The 13,383-nt window shown below is 41.9% G+C and overlaps 2 protein-coding genes across 2 annotated transcripts in view; both read right to left on the bottom strand.

Moving 5' to 3' along the window:
* LOC136678416 (extracellular matrix organizing protein FRAS1-like) overlaps window positions 1–5,569 on the bottom strand; it is a 177,861-nt gene extending 172,292 nt beyond the window's left edge. The window contains 2 exon segments of the mRNA XM_066656471.1: window positions 1,870–1,901; window positions 5,500–5,569. Coding sequence (XP_066512568.1) covers window positions 1,870–1,901; window positions 5,500–5,569 — 102 coding nt within the window.
* A 2,008-nt stretch (window positions 5,570–7,577) lies between these two features.
* LOC136679121 (large ribosomal subunit protein uL1m-like) lies at window positions 7,578–13,277 on the bottom strand. The gene is made up of 9 exons (XM_066657427.1): window positions 13,008–13,277; window positions 11,924–12,035; window positions 11,281–11,572; window positions 10,352–10,435; window positions 10,163–10,234; window positions 9,758–9,869; window positions 9,581–9,681; window positions 9,253–9,334; window positions 7,578–8,547 (listed from the first exon to the last, which is right to left on the bottom strand). Exons 1-9 carry the CDS (start codon window positions 13,036–13,038, stop codon window positions 8,447–8,449), a joined length of 987 nt encoding a protein of 328 aa, XP_066513524.1. The 5' UTR covers window positions 13,039–13,277; the 3' UTR covers window positions 7,578–8,446.
* Window positions 13,278–13,383: the final 106 nt, after the last annotated feature.

Raw genomic sequence — 13,383 nt, 5'->3', positions numbered from 1 at the left:
TTTTACTGGTGTCAGCATGTTTTCTTTCCCTTCCAAATCCACGGGGCACAGTTTCAGGACATCAGGATACACAGCTTCCACTAAATAATTCTGCTCTTGTTGGGTTACGTTTAAAACACCCCTCTTTTTTCTGAAAGTCTTGAAGGCCAGAAAAGTAGTGCATTCATAAATTATGTTTGTAAAGGCTGCCAGATAATGCTCTGCTTTACCAAGTCAAAGTCTACTTTACAGGACTGCTCTCTTCCTGCTGAGACACTACACACAATACAACACATTGGAACTACATAGAAACAAAGACATGGACAAGGGATTAGTTTGGCCATGAGGTTTCAACATTTTTTTCATTTATGACTACTATTTCAAGCCAATCTGAAACACCCAGCAAGTGACAAATCACATGTATTCTGCCTGTGAGGTGCTGGAAAACCCATACAAACCACATCTAATAGTTTTATTAGTAGTGCTAATGGCCAAAGTCTATGGACAGAATGAGCCCAACTGTCCTGTTGTTCCCCCTGGTTCAAACTGGCTCGTTCTCCAGGTGTTTGGGCAGCTTTTCTCTTTGAACTCTGAAGGGCCTCTTTTTAGAGTGTGTGTGAGCATGTCTCCACCTGTCCACCTCCATCATCCTACCCCTCTATCCCTCTTTCTTTCTCCACAAACCCTTCTCAGCCTTAACAGAGGCCATGGAGAGAGCATTATAAGCACATACCACGGGTTGTGGAAGCTATCAGTTATCTAAAAGGCAACATGGGTGAGAATGGGTTGCTGTGCTTTTACAACGGCTCTAATTGCAAAGTGCCAGAAAGTTGGGATTTGTCATTATCCACCATTTACAAGCTGGTGAAAACATGGTGTGTAGTGTCAGACTGCTTTTAAAAGCCAAGTCATGCGTACCCTCTCCCACCCCTCCCCAGAAGAAACTACCAGTTGTTGCTGATGAATAATTTTAATGACAAATCAATGACTGAAATGAGACTGAAATCTCAGAATGCACTGGGGGCCAGATGGCATTTTAAAAGAATAATTTTACTACAATATCAAACAGGCAAACATTACTTGGAAAATTACAAACAACAAGACAATGTAGGGACAGGACAAAACTATGTAGCTATATCATTCATTTATTGATTTTTTAAATGTAAATATATTATTTTATATCTACATCTGTGGTGATTAGTTGGATATTTGCATAATAACTGTGCATATTTTCAGGGAGAACACACCACACTCCTCACAGACAGTCACCCGGAGGAAACCCACACAGACACAGGGAGAACACACCAACTCCTCACAGACAGTCACCCGAAGGAAACCCACGCAGACACAGGGAAAACACACCACACTCCTCACAGACAGTCACCCGGAGGAAACCCACGCAGACACAGTGAGAACACACCACACTCCTCACAGACAGTCACCCAGAGGTTCACCAAACTGCAAACGAAGCCATACGAGAAGCAAAGCACGTTCTCCAACTTGCAGAAAGCTCTCTCACTTCTTAGTATAATCCCGAACAAGATGTTTCAGAGGAAGGCCCTCAACAAGACAACGAAGCATTTCTCAAACTTCCTGATCCAGCCACTTTCTAAGCCCCATTAACATTCACAAAGCCCTGTGACTGTTCATTTTTTCATGAGCTACTTCTGCTCATCCACATCTCCAGTAGCTGTACGGTCTGCTCTGATTGATACTTTATCAGGCCACAGCCTTCGAGGCGGTGCCACGATAATGTACTACTGAATTATTAAAGCCGCCAAGTCCGGCGTGAGTAAATGGGGCAGAAATATGACTCTGAGCTAGAATAACTGTCAGGAGATAGCGCCAAACCAGATTGGGGCCAAGGTAATGAGATAAATCAATACGTACCGCTACCAGCGCCCCTTGATAGACACACGCTCCTAGAGATGGAGAAGAAAACAGAATCAGTAAATCAGTATTAGAACAACTGTTCAAATCTTCACTTTCACTGCGTCCATTAATAAAACTTAACAGTTTGAATCTCAAATGGCTTCAAAAGTGGACATTATCAACACAGACGATTAACTCTCTCTTTTTCGGGGCTATTTCCCCTTGCCTTTTTATGATGTGTGATAAAAATAAGTCTAAAACTTGATGAATATTGACCATTGGCCAAGTCCTATTAGAGACACAGGGTCATAACAGTGGTTACTGATAATAAAGTGCTACTTTACTGGCCGTGGTGTGTCATTTTAAAGCATTTATACTCCTGTTAGCTCAAGAGATTGTGTTGAGAACAACTGTCGTATTTATGAAGGATTTTCTAGACTTTACTAAAAGCAAAAGACTTTATCCACAGAGGTGTTCTATTACCATTTATGGATCTATTATTTGTTCTTCACAATAATAGTGGTGAGCTAGTGCTAAATAAAGAATGTGGATATTTAGCTTCTATATTCATTCATTATCTGTAACCCTTATCCAATTCAGGGTCGCGGTGGGTCCAGAACCTTCCTGGAATCAATGGGCAAGGCAGGAATACACCCTGGAGGGGGCGCCAGTCCTTCACAGGGCAACATGCACACATTCACTCACACACTCACACCTACGGACTTTTGAGTCGCCAATCCACCTACCAACGTGTGTTTTTTGGACTGTGGGAGGAAACCGGAGCACCCGGAGGAAACCCACAGGGAAACACAGGGAGAACACACCACACTCCTCACAGACAGTAACCCGGAGGAAACCCACGCAGACACAGGGAGGACACACCACACTCCTCACAGACAGTAACCCGGAGGAAACCCACACGGACACAGGGAGAACACACCACACTCCTCACAGACAGTAACCCGGAGGAAACCCACGCAGACACAGGGAGGACACACCACACTCCTCACAGACAGTAACCCGGAGGAAACCCACGCAGACACAGGGAGGACACACCACACTCCTCACAGACAGTAACCCGGAGGAAACCCACGCGGACACAGGGAGAACACACCACACTCCTCACAGACAGTCACCAGGAGGAAACCCACACATACACAGGGAGAACACACCACACTCCTCACAGACAGTCACCGGGAGGAAACCCACGCAGACACAGGGAGAACACACCACACTCCTCACAGACAGTCACCGGGAGGAAACCCACGCAGACACAGGGAGAACACACCACACTCCTCACAGACAGTCACCCGGAGCATGACTCGAACCCACAACCTCCTGGAGCTGTGTGACTGCGACACCTACCTGCTGCGCCACCGTGACGCTCTAGCTTCTATATAACTGAATCTAAACCAATCAGAGGCTCCAAACCCTGTGTTGCATATATGAAAATAACCATGACTAAATGACAGACTAGCACTCAAAATTAAAGCCGGATCTCCATAAGAAGATGCCAACATAGAGAGGGCCATGATTTTTCTTTGCCTGGGGATGTAATTCTGACATGAGTAACTAATCGATTCTGTGTGAAGCACTGAAAAGGGAAAAAATCTACATTTAAAAACATACATGTTTGAATCACCAGTTTAAATAAAAGTGTGCAAAGCAAAGACCCCAAATCTCTGTCAGTGACATACAGAAAGACAGTGCAGCACTGGCACAGACTGCAATGTTGTAGCTGTTACAGAAAACCATAACAATGATCTCATTGCATAAATCCGTGGTCTGATGAATCAAAAACTGAACTCTGCGGTCCCTAAAGGCCCCTTCAGCTACTGTTTCCAAAGATGTGTTCAGAGGCAATAAAAGTATTACAAACGAGCACCTTCCCAACCTTTAAGCATGGAGGAGTAGATGTATAATGCTCTGGGGTTGTTTGGCAGCCAGTTTCAAAGGAAATGGCATGGTAAAGAGTGAACAGGAAAGATAGGACTCTACTAAACATCAGCAAATGCTGAAAGCTGATGTAACAGAGTCAGTGAGACAGGACCACAACGCTAGACATGCATCAAAATCAACTCTGAACTACTTAAAGAAGTATGGATTGACCTTCATAGTCCCTATATTCAAATATTATAGAAACTATCATCTAAATATTATATCCATTCAAGATAACATATGAATCACTCTGAAGCTGAAGTGTGCTTTTATTTTTGGGTAAATATTGTTAGCTGTATACAGCAGATATCTGGAGGCTATGATTTCTGCCAAAAGCTGCCTACACTTTTGTAAACCAAAGTTCATTCATTCATTCATTATCTGTAACCCTTATCCAGTTCAGGGTCACAGTGGGTCCAGAGCCTGCCTGGAATCATTGGGCGCAAGGCGGGAATACACCCTGGAGGGGGCGCCAGTCCTTCACAGGGCAACACACACACACTCATTCACTCACACACTCACACCTACGGACACTTCCGAGTCGCCAATCCACCTACCAACGTGTGTTTTTGGATCCTGGGAGGAAACCGGAGCACCCAGAGAAAACCCACGCAGACACAGGGAGAACACACCACACTCCTCACAGACAGTCACCCGGAGCGGGACTCGAACCCGCAACCTCCAGGCCCCTGGAGCTGTGTGACTGTGACACTAACCTGTTTGTTTTGCAAAAGCCTACATTATCAACAATGTCTTAACAAGTTTTTAATTGGGATTTCAACTTATATTTAAGAGAGTTAGATCAATCAGAGGCAAACAAACACTGGGCTGTCTTATAAAAACAGGTATATGTTAATTTATTGAAACTATTATTACAAAATACAACTGTAGTCTCAGTGTTGAACAGAAAACCTTTCAGCTGTATTTCCAATTCCATTCAGCAAATAAATTCTTTTCACTTAGGAGCATCAACTAAAGGAGCCATTCCACCAGGGGTGTCCCTACTGTAAATACACTTTCCCCACAGGGACTGTGAGGCATGTTACTCCAAGCATAGTTTAAAGTGCAATAAAATGTAGTACAGTTGTGAACACGTACATTCAGATGTTCAGTAGCGTACAGGGCCAAGTTTGTGGATACCAACCTTCGGAACAACTTCTTCTGAAAGTGTATTATGCTATAGAGGGCTAACCCTATTTACTACTAAAAGTGCTTCTACTCCTCTGGGAAGGCTACAACCAACTTGGAACATTTCTGTGAATATTTGATGGCATTAGTGAGAACCCCAGCTCAACCCAGAGGTACTGGATGGTGCTCAGTTACTCCATAGCACACAGGTCCACTGCTCCACAGCCCAATGGCAGCAATGGCAGCTCTTAGACCCCTCTGGCCGACGCTGGGCATTGAGCATGACCTTATTATGCTCATGTAACATTTCTCCAGAGGGTCTTGGTGTTTTGCTTTTCTATGGAGACCAAAGTGTGTCCACAAACTGGCAGGAAAAGATTAGGAAGAGTGTTCACAAGCTTTTTAAAATTGTGAGAGTTTATTTTTCCTGTGGAGAAACGTCTCAGCGTTTACATGAAAATTACATTAACCTAGTCCAGAGAGAACAGCAAGTTTGCAGGGCTTGGAAATACCGAGAAACAATATTTGAGTTGTTAAATTAGCTAATTGTGCTATAAGAATACTGGATGTTTTTTCACTAACCTCGGACTCCTTGAGAAACTGTGGCGAACAGAAGAGTAAAAAGCGGGACAAAAATCCCCACCACAGCCATCCTCACTTCAGCACAGCGTCCCTCTGTTAATCCAGTGTGGAGAAATTACAACTGAATCGTGCGGATGTTTAGTTCGAAAACAAGAGACAGAGACCTCGAAACACCATGCTGGGTTTGTGATGGTCCGAGGATGTGCAGATAGATGGTGTTTGGACGGAGAAGTGAGAGAGAGAGAGAGAGAGAGAGAGAGAGAGAGACCCGTTTATTACGGCAAACTTCCCCAAACCGAAAGAGAAAACTTCACCAAATCCGCGGTTTTAAGAGCCCAGAGCCATTGTGAGGAAACAACCGCCTCGTCCTCGGCTCCTGCGGTAATTACAGAGTGAAAAGTGCAGGTTTCCCACAGAGCGCTGGGTTAAAGTTGCTCTGAGAGGACGCCCCCCTTTCTCCATTCACTACACAGCCCAGGAGAGCTACTTAAAGGGGAATTCCTCCAATTTTCCAACACATCTGTATGATACTCGGATCTAGATTTACACAACATCCACCATTCTTGTTGAGGTGAAAGGTTCCGTTTTTTAGAGAACCTTGCCCCTTCAGAGTTGGTTACAGTAGCACTGATAGGAACCAGACGTCTTTAAAGGCTATAATAAAACATGTATTTGCGCTTTCAAATATTAAAGACCTTGTAACTTGTCATGGAAATCCACAAGCTACATATTAGGCAGGACTTGTTTGTACACAACCAAAATACCTATATCAAAACCTTGTAGAGTTAGTTGGCTGCCCACATTTACCCAATACCTGCCTTGACCCAACTAGGCCGTGTTCAACCCTTGTAAGCCCCACTACCCAGTAAACATTTAGCCGTTGATTCAACGTTGAAATAACGTAATGACTGCCGTCTAATCAACGTTCTCTTAAGGTTGAAAATGAAAGTTGAAAAGACGTCCAAACACAGACATTGAAAAGACGACTATTAGACGTATTTTGGACGTCCATTGATGTTATTAATTGGTCCCGAAATAAATTAATTGTATAAAACGCATTTTGGACGTCCACTGACGTTATCGATTGGTCACCACTTAACTAACTTATTAAGATGGATTTTGGACGTCCATTGACGTTTAAAATATGTCAGACTATTTTAGACCTATTTTGAACGTCCAGGGACGTTCCTTGTTTACTGGGTAAGGTGTGCTTGTTGAATACCTCATGAACATTGCTTCTGTATTAGTCTTGTTTCAGTATGAATCAGTAGGGTTACCAGGTTTTGGCATCTTTTTGTGAAAAATGCATCAGTCGGTTGGAGTCCTGTGCTGTGTTAGTTGTGCACTGCTTACATGACCTGTTTAGGTGGTTATATTGAATAAGTCTGAAATATCACAGGATATATTAGCCTGAAACCACTAAATATCAACATATTTATATAAAAATAATATAACATATAATCATTGATAGCTAAAAATCAGGTGTAAATATTGTGTGGAATAATATAATGGTGTGTATTTATATTGTAAATATGTGCTCATGTCATATTTCCAGAATTAGTTTTCAGCGTTCAGGTGCATAAACCAAGGGAACAACACTGCCACCTGCTGTTAGAAGACATTCCCGCGGAACACTGACCCCTGTCAGTTCCGTTTTGAGGTGCACCACAGGAAGGCGTTTTGAAATATTGATTCGTAAACGTTAAGCCTTGAGGGCAGAGAATTTGTATTTCTTCCCTTCTTGCTAACACCATGCGATTAAATCTGAGCTCTGAGCCTTCCACAAAGTTAAATTATGTTTTTGTTAGGACATGAACACAAGAAACAAAGATTTCCTCGAGTGTATGTCATTAACAAACCCTTCAATTTGGTAGGAATGTTTTTCATGTGCTGCTAGGCTCAAATTAGGGCCCTTTTTGGAGGAAAGTGGCTTAAAATGCCCATATCCTCCATTTTGTTTGCATTATATTTTTATCCTAATATAAATTTATATTTTTGTTTTAATTCGTAAAAATGAACATTGACCAACATCTCTTTATTAACTTTAATTACACGGGCAGTGTTCAAACTGTTTAAGACTGATATGTGAACAGTTTGTGTGGCACACTACTCCAGGATCCTGGGGTTACGGGTTCAGTTCACACCTCGGGTTCAGTTCCTCCCACAGTCCAAAAACACATGTTGTTAGGTGGACTGGCTATGTGAATCTGTCCACAGGTGTGTGTGAGTGCATATGAGTGAGAGGCTGAAAGTGTTGATGGACTAGCACCCTGTCCAATGTGTGTTCCTGCCTTGCACCCAATAATTCCAGGTAGGCTCCGGACCCACCACAACCCTGAACAGAATAAAGTGTTCACAGAACAGGAATGAATGTAAACAACTGACTGCCCAGTGCTGTGGCCTATTCACATTACAGTAGGTGTAAGGACATGCCCTTATAACCTGACTGAACTTGGAGTAAAATGTGTGGATGTATGTAAATATGTTTGTATTTGAACACAATGAGTCTAACACAGATTAATTCCATATGTGAGTTGTATGAGTGGGGAGGGAACGGTGTTATTTTAAAGCTTTAACAGCGTTTACATTGCAATCTGAGATTTTTTTTTCCTAATACAGGCCCTGAGATTATTTTCTCAGAGATTTCCATTAATATTTGTCTTTACAAAAAATAGAAGTCAAGTAAATTACCAATTTAACATAAAAAGGAGATCTCTGGGTCTATTCTCGTGGAAATTAATCTCTTCATTTTCTCAAAAATATAATGTGAATGAATATTTTTTGTGAAATGTAATGTGCTGCTTCAGATCCTTAATATCAGAAAGCTCTTTTACTTTAACCCTCACATCATGACAATGTATTACACCAGGTATTACAACATATTTAAGGTGTTTCATTACAATACAACTCATTACACAATGGGAACACACTGATGCATTCAGTCTCCTCAGTCTTCCTCCTTCACCTCCTGTGGTAATAAGGAGTCTAATTTGATGCGTAACCCCTCACTCGTTTGGCTGCTTGTGATCACCCTCTCGATCAGCGGCCCTGAATAAAAAAATAAGTAAAAGAAAAATAAAAGAACAATTAAAGAACAATTAAATATCAAAGCATATTTGGGCTTTATGGGCGGCACAGTGGTGCAGCAGGCTAGTGTCGCAGTCACACAGCTCCAGGGACCTGGAGGTTGTGGGTTCGAGTCCCACTCTGGGTGACTGTCTGTGAGGAGTGTGGTGTGTTCTCTCTGTGTCCGCGTGGGTTTCCTCGGGGTGACTGTCTGTGAGGAGTGTTGTGTGTTCTCTCTGTGTCCGCGTGGGTTTCCTCGGGGTGACTGTCTGTTAGGAGTGTGGTGTGTTCTCTCTGTGTCTGTGTGGGTTTCCTCCGGGTGACTGTCTGTGAGGAGTGTGGTGTGTTCTCTCTGTGTCCGCGTTGGTTTCCTCCGGGTGACTGTCTGTGAGGAGTGTGGTGTGTTCTCCCTGTGCCGCCCGAAAATGCCTCTTATAATGTGTTATTCGTTTGACAGTTGTAACAGTGTTTATAAAATATGAATAAATTAACCTGTCATTCCAAAGCTACCATTAATATTTCTGATCATAAACTGAATTAAAGTCGAGTACAAAGTATTTTGCTTTAAAGAAACAGTTGTAAAAAAGAAAAAATGCCGCTGATTTGTTTTATACAAGGTTTCTTTTCTAAATATTTTGTGAAGAACTTTTCTTTTATTAAAGTTAACAAAGGCAAAATGAGACTCACCAAATTCTGCAGGTTTGTGGGAAGCAACATCCTGAACGATGGCCCGCATGTTGTCCAGGATGTGTTCCTTTGGCATGTCCAGCTGTTCAAAAGTAATTTGATAGTGTTTGTGTCATTTCTATTTAAATATAAACGCTTGATAAAAATGTTTTCTTCATTTTAAATATTTTTGAAGAGAATCTTTTACACAAATTATGGCATTTCATATTCAAACATTGTCCCAGTGGTTTTTGCCCAAAGACAGCACTGTAATTATATCAGGGTAATTATCTAAGACTTTATATTACTGTTATAACGCATTCAGCCAAATGATTTCATTTTGATTTACCAATGCAACTTGTGTAACGATGTAGCTGTCCCTTTCCACCAGATACTCATGACCAGTCTTAAACAGTCCCAGCATCTTAGGAATGTTCACACCCACTGAACCTGGGGGGGACAACACAATTAAATTAAACTTCACACACTGAACCAAGCCGTAGTTTCTCTGTAATAAAGTACTGACCTCTCTTGCTTTTGGGAAATTTCTTCCTCAGTTTGTTTTTCAAAGGAACAAGCTTGGAGATGATTTCAGGAACAGCCAAATAAAAGTCTGCTGTGATTTCATCTTCTAAAATCTAAAGTCAAGAAAAAGTAAGATGAGTCACTTTGGACAATGGACATTTTGTTGAGGTGAAAATTCAGACTCCTAACTAGAGTTACAATAACAAAATTATTCAAATATGCTGAGCTTGTACCTAGCTGTTGAGCTGCACTGGTTACACTTGCTTTGGGCTAATGTGCTGAATCAGCAGACCACCCCTGTTACATTGTAGACCTCAAAACTAAACAGCTTCAGGTTTCAGGAGACAACCCTCATCACAGTTCCAGTACAATTGGACATTGAATGAAAGGGCTTCTTAAGTCTCACCTTATCCACAAGCTCAGTTCCTCCGACTATAGCTGCCCCATTCTCTGTGGCTATTCTCGCTTGTTCTGGATTCTGAAAAACAACCATAAAATCAGTCGTGTTTTAAATGTTGATATTATACACAGAAGGAGTTGGACGGACTAAACATGAAGCTCATACTGAGCCAAACCTGCTCAAGGAGATACACACCTCTGTGAAAACCACAACTTTGTTGATGTCCTTCTTGAAGGGATGTGGTAAATGGACAGTGCTAACAAAAGGATCTATTTTTTTCTGAAATGGAAGAAGAAAAATGCATATATAACACATAAGGATATAAAAAGTAATATTGACAGATAGTACTTGGCACTAGGGCTCCTCAGTGTGGTGTGTTCTCCCTGTGTCTGCGTGGGTTTCCTACGGGTGACTGTCTGTGAGGAGTGTGGTGTGTTCTCCCTGTGTCTGAGTGGGTTTCCTCCAGGTGACAGTCTGTGAGGAGTTTGGTGTGTTCTCCCTGTGTCTGCGTAGGTTTCCTCCGGGTGACTGTCTGTGAGGAGTTTGGTGTGTTCTCCCTGCGTCCGCGTGGGTTTCCTCCGGGTGCTCCGGTTTCCTCCCACAGGCCAAAAACACACGTTGGTAGGTGGATTGGCGACTCGAAAGTGTCCGTAGGTGTGAGTGAATGTGTGTGTTGCCCTGTGAAGGACTGGCGCCCCCTCCAGGGTGTATTCCTGCCTTGCGCCCAATGACTCCAGGTAGGCTCTGGACCCACCGCGACCCTGAACTTTATAAGGGTTACAGATAATGAATGAATGAATGAATGAATGTTTTACTTTCTTGGATGAACCGATGGTTTTGATTTATTTAAAAATTCACAGACATTCAATTAATAAGGATGTTCACAGCATGACTGACTAACAGACTGAATTCTGACAAATATTATGCTAAAAGTGCATAAAGTGATGAGGAAGAGCCTATTTGTGCTTTTCTTAAATATCTTTTATTTATAGTTTATAGTGTGATGCTTCAAAACAGTTTGACCAATGCAAAGTCACCACATTTAGGCTGTCTACATAATGCAAAGATCAAAGTTTGAGGAAAATAACTAAATGAAAACAAGTTTACATCTATATTTGTTTTACCTTCTTCTCAAGCTTCATGTCCAGTTGCAGGTCGATGAAAACAGGCTGATCTTCAGGAGTGAAGTCCAGCTTCTGGAAGCTCTTCAGCAGGTCCACTGCCGCATCTGCATCATACACCGGCTTAGGGTAGAACCTCACTAAATACACATCATCTACTGGAGCCCAGGCTGTGAGACCAAAGGGTTTATGGCGGTCTGTCTCATCAATCTTCTGCTTCTGATTCTGCTTCTTCTTTTCCTCCTCTTTTGCATCTTTAGCTGTATCTTTTTCTTGCCTATGTTTCTTAACTGGCCTGTAAGACAAATAAATACAATTAATTCCATATATATTTCCTTAAATCAAATTTCACTTGCCTCACATTCAGGAAAATACATTACTGAAAAGGTCTAGAGAGTGAAATGAAGATATCCAAAGAGATATGATAAGATTTACAGTGAAGAGCAATTCAAAAATTCAGAAATGCACTGCATGTCAGCAATTAAGTGATCCAGAGTGACAAAATTAATACACCCGGCATTCACAAAAGGAGGAGTCCCAAGATACAAGTAATTTCCTGTAAGACCCAATTTTCTTCAGTTAATATATTTAATTTCCCCACCGTATAAAAAGCTTTCCCATAAAACAAAAACAACACAGATCTCACTTGGCTGCTGCAGCATAGTTCCTGACAGAATGGAGTCCAGATGAATTCTGGAAAAAAGGTGAGACGGGTGGAGCGCTGGAGATAAGGTGCTGTCTCTGGCATCCCGCTAATACTGTGTGACAGATCATACAAATGTTACAGGAATGTCTGTGTACATCCATAGGCTCACAATCAATTTTACTACAAACAATTACCTTGTAATTTTAGGGGCTAATAAAGAACAGAAGAGTTTTATTGTACCTTTTCACCCTTTAATTTAAAGGTCTAGTGTTTCTCCATTTGTTCTACCCCCAGTAGTACTCTATACCTCTTGTTGTTCATTTTATCAGCTCCACTGACCATAGACAAGCTTTGTAGTTCTACAATCACAGACTATACATAGTCCATCTGTCAGAAACCTATATTCACCCTGTTCTTCAAATGGTGAGGAGCCCAGGACCACAAAACATTAGGTAGGCTGTTATTTGAAGGATATATCACTCAGACACAGCAGTGCTGCTGCAGTTTTTTAAAACACTCAGTATCACTGCTGGACTGAGAATAGTACACCAGCCAAAAACATACAGCCAACGGTGTCCTTTGGGAGGCGTCCTGTGTCCACCGATGGAGGACTAGAGGACGACCAACTCAAACTGACTCTGACTTTACATCTCCAATGTGGACACGCTGTTTAAAAACTCCAGCATCACTACTGTGTCTGATCCACCACCCACCACCAACACGTCACAATGTCACTCTGAATGATCCACTATTCAAATAACAGACTGCCTGCCCTGGGGGTGTCCTGACCATTGAAGAACATGGTGAAAGAGATGGACTACAGTCTGTAGTTTTAGAAGTACAAAGTGCTCCTGTATGGACAGAGAATCTCAGGGCTTGGACAGTGAGTGCAGAAACAAGGCGGTTGTTTGAATCTTCTGGTTGAATACGTTGTATACAACCACCTCTCAACAACATGCTTATTCATAAAAAGCAGCTTACTAAAAAAACAAACAAGTAAACACGAATTGTTAATATAGATTTAAACTACTCATAACTCAGTTTAAATGTCTTTACGCAATAAATAAACTCCATAAAACCTGACCTCTCAGAACACTCCTGCAGGAGGCCGCCATCTCCACACACGTCCCTTCTGCGTCCGGGTAGAAACACACAGACAGTACCTCGAAGAGTTCCGATACTTTAGTATACACCACGTAGCAAATCAATAAACACAGGGCCAATCCCAATTGACCTTCTACGGCCTATCTAGGTCTCTTCATATGCTTTAACATCCAAATAGTGGACTACAATGCTCAAGAGGCATTCTGACATTCGGCCATACGTTTCCCCAAAAGGACACTAGGGCTAAATCCCAAATTACATCTTACTCCCTATCTGCACTTGCCTCCAAATAGTGCCATACTGCTCAAGAGATTATGGGGTATATATATATATATATATATATATATATATATATA

Source organism: Hoplias malabaricus, chromosome Y, assembly GCF_029633855.1.
Source record: "Hoplias malabaricus isolate fHopMal1 chromosome Y, fHopMal1.hap1, whole genome shotgun sequence".
Lineage (NCBI taxonomy): Eukaryota > Metazoa > Chordata > Actinopteri > Characiformes > Erythrinidae > Hoplias > Hoplias malabaricus.
The sequence above is the reverse complement of the archived record's forward strand: the minus strand, read 5'-3'. Positions and strand labels throughout refer to the sequence as shown.